This window comes from Pseudopodoces humilis, chromosome 3 (genome assembly GCF_049639895.1).
Source record: "Pseudopodoces humilis isolate 2021_Gansu_Grassland_sample_001 chromosome 3, ASM4963989v1, whole genome shotgun sequence".
Lineage (NCBI taxonomy): Eukaryota > Metazoa > Chordata > Aves > Passeriformes > Paridae > Pseudopodoces > Pseudopodoces humilis.
The window spans coordinates 24795535-24800038 of record NC_142202.1 but is presented as its reverse complement, the minus strand read 5'-3'; the positions used below and the strand labels follow the sequence as shown (position 1 = coordinate 24800038).

The following is a 4504-nucleotide window of genomic DNA, read 5'->3' as shown; positions in this document are numbered from 1 at the left end:
AAAGAGGGAAGAAGCGGCCGGGCGCGCAACCCATGCTCGGCCCCGTCCCGCTAGCTACACCGGGGCAGCGCGGTCCCGACCTTTGTTTCAAGCAATTACGTGGCAAAACTTTATTTTCGGCGGGGCGGGGTGAAGAAGTGTCCCCGGCGCTGCCGCGCCTCTCCCATGGCCCTGCGCATCCGCCGCTCGGCGGCAGACGCCACCCGGCCGGGGACGTGGCCACCCGCAACGCGAGGGCGTCGGGTCTTTGATGCGAAGAGGGGCGCTCCACAGGGGCCAAGCTCCGTAGAGCGCCGTGAGCGCTGCCTCGGCTGGTTCCCCGCTCCCCCCGCCTCATCCGGCCCGCACCCCGATCGGCGGGACCGGGGTCTCACTGCAGCACAGGCGCTCCGCACTAAACTACCCCGCCGCCGCTGCCAGCGCCCTCTGTAACACTCGGGGCGGCCCGGCCGGCGGGCTCGAGCGGGGCGGGCCCGGCGGGCGGCGCGGGGCGGGCGGAGCGGGGCACCGCCCCCGCGACCATCGGCGGCCGCGTTTATATGGGAGCGGCGCGGGGAGCCTCCGAGTTCCCGCAGTTCGCCCGCTGCTGTGCAGCCGCCGTCGCCGCCTCGGCCCGGCACCCGCCGTCCCGCCGGGAAGGAGTCGGGACCGTTTCGGATCTCAAGCAGACGGCCCTCTCCTATCTAGTCGTGGCTTTTCCAAACCCTCCGAGGAGAGCGGGATCTTTCGGTCCTTCCTGTATATCCGACCATTACAGGATCTAGAAATGTCGACGACACTTTTATCTGCCTTCTACGACATTGACTTCTTGTGCAAGGTAGGGAAGAGCGCGTTTGGCCGGGTGGGACGCGGTCTGCCCCTGCCGCCGTGTGCAGAGCGACGCTACCGGGGCAGCGCAGCGCGGCGGGGCGGGAGGCCCATGCCGGGCTGGGCTCTGCGGGCGGGTCACGGTCTGACAACCGGCCGAGAACAGCGGCTGACGCAAGGCTGCATGCCCCGGAATGCCGCCCCGTGGTCTCCCGGCGGCAGCGTTCGGGGCGGGCTGGTCTTGCAGCCGCGGGGGAGCTGGGCCGCCCTGCAGCCCCTGACCGCGTGTTGCGCTACCCGGAGGAACTTTTGAAAAAAGTTGCAAATGCAGCAGAGCTGGCGCAGGGGCTTCTCCCCGGCGCTGTTCTGCCCCGCCGGCGCTGTCGGCAGACCCGCTTTGCGGGGCGGTCGGGTGGCGCGACCCCCGCCTCGGCTCCCGCGGCGGTGCTGCGTGGGGAGCCGTGGCCGTGGGCAGGCGGTCACCCGCAACACCCTCTCTCTCTCCCGCTGTCTCCCCCACCCCCTCCCCTCTCCCCGCCCCGGCAGACGGAGAAGTCCCTGACCAACCTCAGCAGCATGCTGGACAAGAAAGCCGTGGGGACCCCGGTGACCCCTCCCAGCTCCAGCTTCGCGCCAGGCTTCCTACGGCGGCACTCGACCAGCAACCTGGCGGCGCTGGCCGGCGGCTCCAAGTTCCCCAGCCCTACCGGCTCCAGCTCTTCTTCCACATCCTCCTCCTCGTCGTCGTCGTCCTCCTCCTCCTCGTTCGGCAATCTGAAGGAGACGGGCTCCGGCGGAGGCGGCGGCAGCAGCAGCCCCACGGCCCTGCTCAACAAGGAGAACAAGTTCCGGGACCGCTCCTTCAGCGAGAACGGCGAGCGTAGCCAGCACCTCATGCAGCAGCTGCAGCAGCAGCAGCAGGCGGCCGGCAAGGGGAGCGGCTCCGGCGGCGGCGGCGGGGCCCCCATCAACTCGACGCGCTACAAGACGGAGCTGTGCCGCCCCTTCGAGGAGAGCGGTGCCTGCAAGTACGGCGAGAAGTGCCAGTTCGCCCACGGCTTCCACGAGCTGCGCAGTCTCACCCGCCACCCCAAGTATAAGACCGAGCTCTGCCGCACCTTCCACACCATCGGCTTCTGTCCCTACGGCCCGCGCTGCCACTTCATCCACAACGCCGACGAGCGCCGCCCGGCGCCCGGCGGGGGCACGGCCGCACCCCCGCCCGCCGCCGCGGCCGGTCCGCACCACCACCCGCACCACGCGGCCCCGCACCCCGCCGGCAGCACCGGCGACCTCCGCGCCTTCGCCCCCCGCGACCACCCGCTGGGCGGCGGCGGCTTCGGGCACCCGCGCGGCGGCGGCGGCGAGCGGCCCAAGCTGCACCACAGCCTGAGCTTCTCCGGCTTCTCCGCCCACCATCACCACCATCACCCCCCGCACCCCCACGGCACCGCCCCGCCGCCGCCGCCGCCCGGTGGCCGCCTGGACGCCGCCCTGCTGGAGAGCCCCGGCGGGTCGCGCACGCCGCCGCCGCCCGCCTCCGCCTCCTACTGCGAGGAGCTGCTCTCGCCGCCCTGCGCCAACAACGCTTTCGCCTTCTCGGGCCAGGATCTGGGCAGCCTCGTCGCTCCCCTCGCCCTCCACACCCAGAACTTCGCCGCTGCCGCCGCCGCGGCCGCGGCCGCCGCCGCCTATTACCGCTGTCAGCAGCAGCCGCCGCCGCCGCCCGGCGGGGCCTGCCCGCCGCCCCCCGCCTCGCCGCCCTTCAGCTTCCAGCCCCTCCGCCGCCTCTCCGAGTCGCCCGTCTTCGACGCGCCGCCCAGCCCGCCGGACTCGCTCTCCGACCGGGAGAGTTACCTGAGCGGCTCCCTCAGCTCCGGCTCCCTCAGCGGCTCTGAGTCGCCCAGCCTGGACTCGGGCCGCCGCCTGCCCATCTTCAGCCGCCTCTCGATCTCCGACGACTGAGGGAGGATGGGCAGCGGCCGGGGGGGGCCGCGGCGTCCCTGCAAGTAAGTTACCGAGCGAAGAAAGCGAAACCTCTCCTTCCTCTCTATTTTTGGTTTTGTTTTTTCTTTTATATATCTGTCTATCTATACACCGAGAGCTGAACAAAACGAGAAACAAAGCATTTTGCAAAAGGGCAAATGACACGAACTGAACAAACCTATTTTTATAGAGAGACCTTGGAAGAAGGGGATTTTTGTTTCGGGGTTTTTTTTGTTGTTGTCGTTCTTTGGAGACAAGTTATGATACGCACCAGCAGCAGCCATTCCATCTGTGTTCGAAAAAAAAAAAAAAACAACAAACAGCATTAGAAAAGACAGCACCAGAAAGCAACAAACAATCCGAGGAGCATCGGTCCACCAGCCCAGCTCCTCCAATCCTGCAGACACAGAAAGTTACAAACTAGTTTCTTTCAATCCAGTTCAAAAAAAAAAACACAGAACATACTAAACCTATAAGCTTTTTTTTTTTTAGGGAAAAAAAAAAAAGAAAAATCCAACATCCTGCCAAGAATATGCCTTGATAACAACCTTTTTTATATATATCTATATATTATTATTATAACAAATGCTAAAACCTTCATTCCAAAGTTTAATATTGGTTCCATTGCCACCACTTAGTGGATGTTTGGCTTAGAACAATTTTTTGTTGTTGCTTTATTTGGAAGCACTCAACTGAGTTTAGTTTGTAATTGTTGGAGAATAACTGCTGATTTTTTAAAAATTTTTTTTAGCTGTTTGAGTTGATTGCATGAATGAGTCACTGCACACAACTCAATATGAAACTATTTAACTTATTTATTATCTTGTGAAAAGTATACATTGGTAATTTGTTCATACTGTATTTATCGGGTATGATGAAAAGCAATAGATATATATTCTTTTATTATGTTTAAATTATGATTTTCATTATTAATCGGCAAAATGTGGAGTGTGTTCTTTTCACAGTAATATATGCCTTTTTGTAACTTCACTTGGTTATTTTATTGTAAATGAGTAAAATTCTTAATTTAAGAGATGGTATGTAATATTTATTTCATTAATTTCTTTCTTTGTTTACGTAAATCTGAAAGATTGCATGGTTTCTTTATAGAAATCGGTCTCGATGCTGTGGAGGTAGTTTGCGGAATTTCTATGGAATTCTATTCTATTAGAATGTAAATGGTTGTAGCCCGTCCGAGTTGAAAAATGAGAGAGAAAAAAAAGAAAAAAAGACTGACTTAGCAATCAGACTTCAAAGTGGCAAATCTAATTCAGATTCTTGTTAAAAATAACCAAAAAGTATTTTTGTTGCCTAACTCCACGAATCACACTGTGATATAGTCTCAAAGTATGTAGCAATAATTGGGGGTCCCAGTATTATGTCTCACAGTGCCTTCTTGAGGGTCCATGCTTGCCTTAAATATCTCTCAGCCAAATAAGTATTTTTCCTAATGCTTGAGATAATTTGAATGTAGGGATGGGTTTTAAGTACAGCAAAATTTCGCCACTCTTATTTTATAAGAACAGAGGCCATCTTTGGATCTGAAACTTTCTATAATACAGGAACATATCTTGTTTATTGAATTCCAAAACCTGTAACTTTTTTTTTTTCCTAATGTAGAAAGTTGGGAGTTTTCCAAAAGTTTCCTGGACGGTGGATGAATGAGCAGTAGCTTAGTTTTGTTTGTGCATAGGTACAGATTGAGCACTAT

The 4504-nt window shown here is 57.7% G+C and overlaps 1 protein-coding gene across 1 annotated transcript; it reads left to right on the top strand.

Annotated features, from left to right (window-relative positions):
- Positions 1-542: 542 nt before the first annotated feature.
- ZFP36L2 (ZFP36 like 2 zinc finger CCCH-type) lies at positions 543-3828 on the top strand. The gene is made up of 2 exons (XM_005523380.3): positions 543-817; positions 1354-3828. The coding sequence occupies exons 1-2, from the start codon at positions 767-769 to the stop codon at positions 2770-2772; spliced, it is 1470 nt and encodes a 489-aa protein (XP_005523437.1). The 5' UTR covers positions 543-766; the 3' UTR covers positions 2773-3828.
- Positions 3829-4504: the final 676 nt, after the last annotated feature.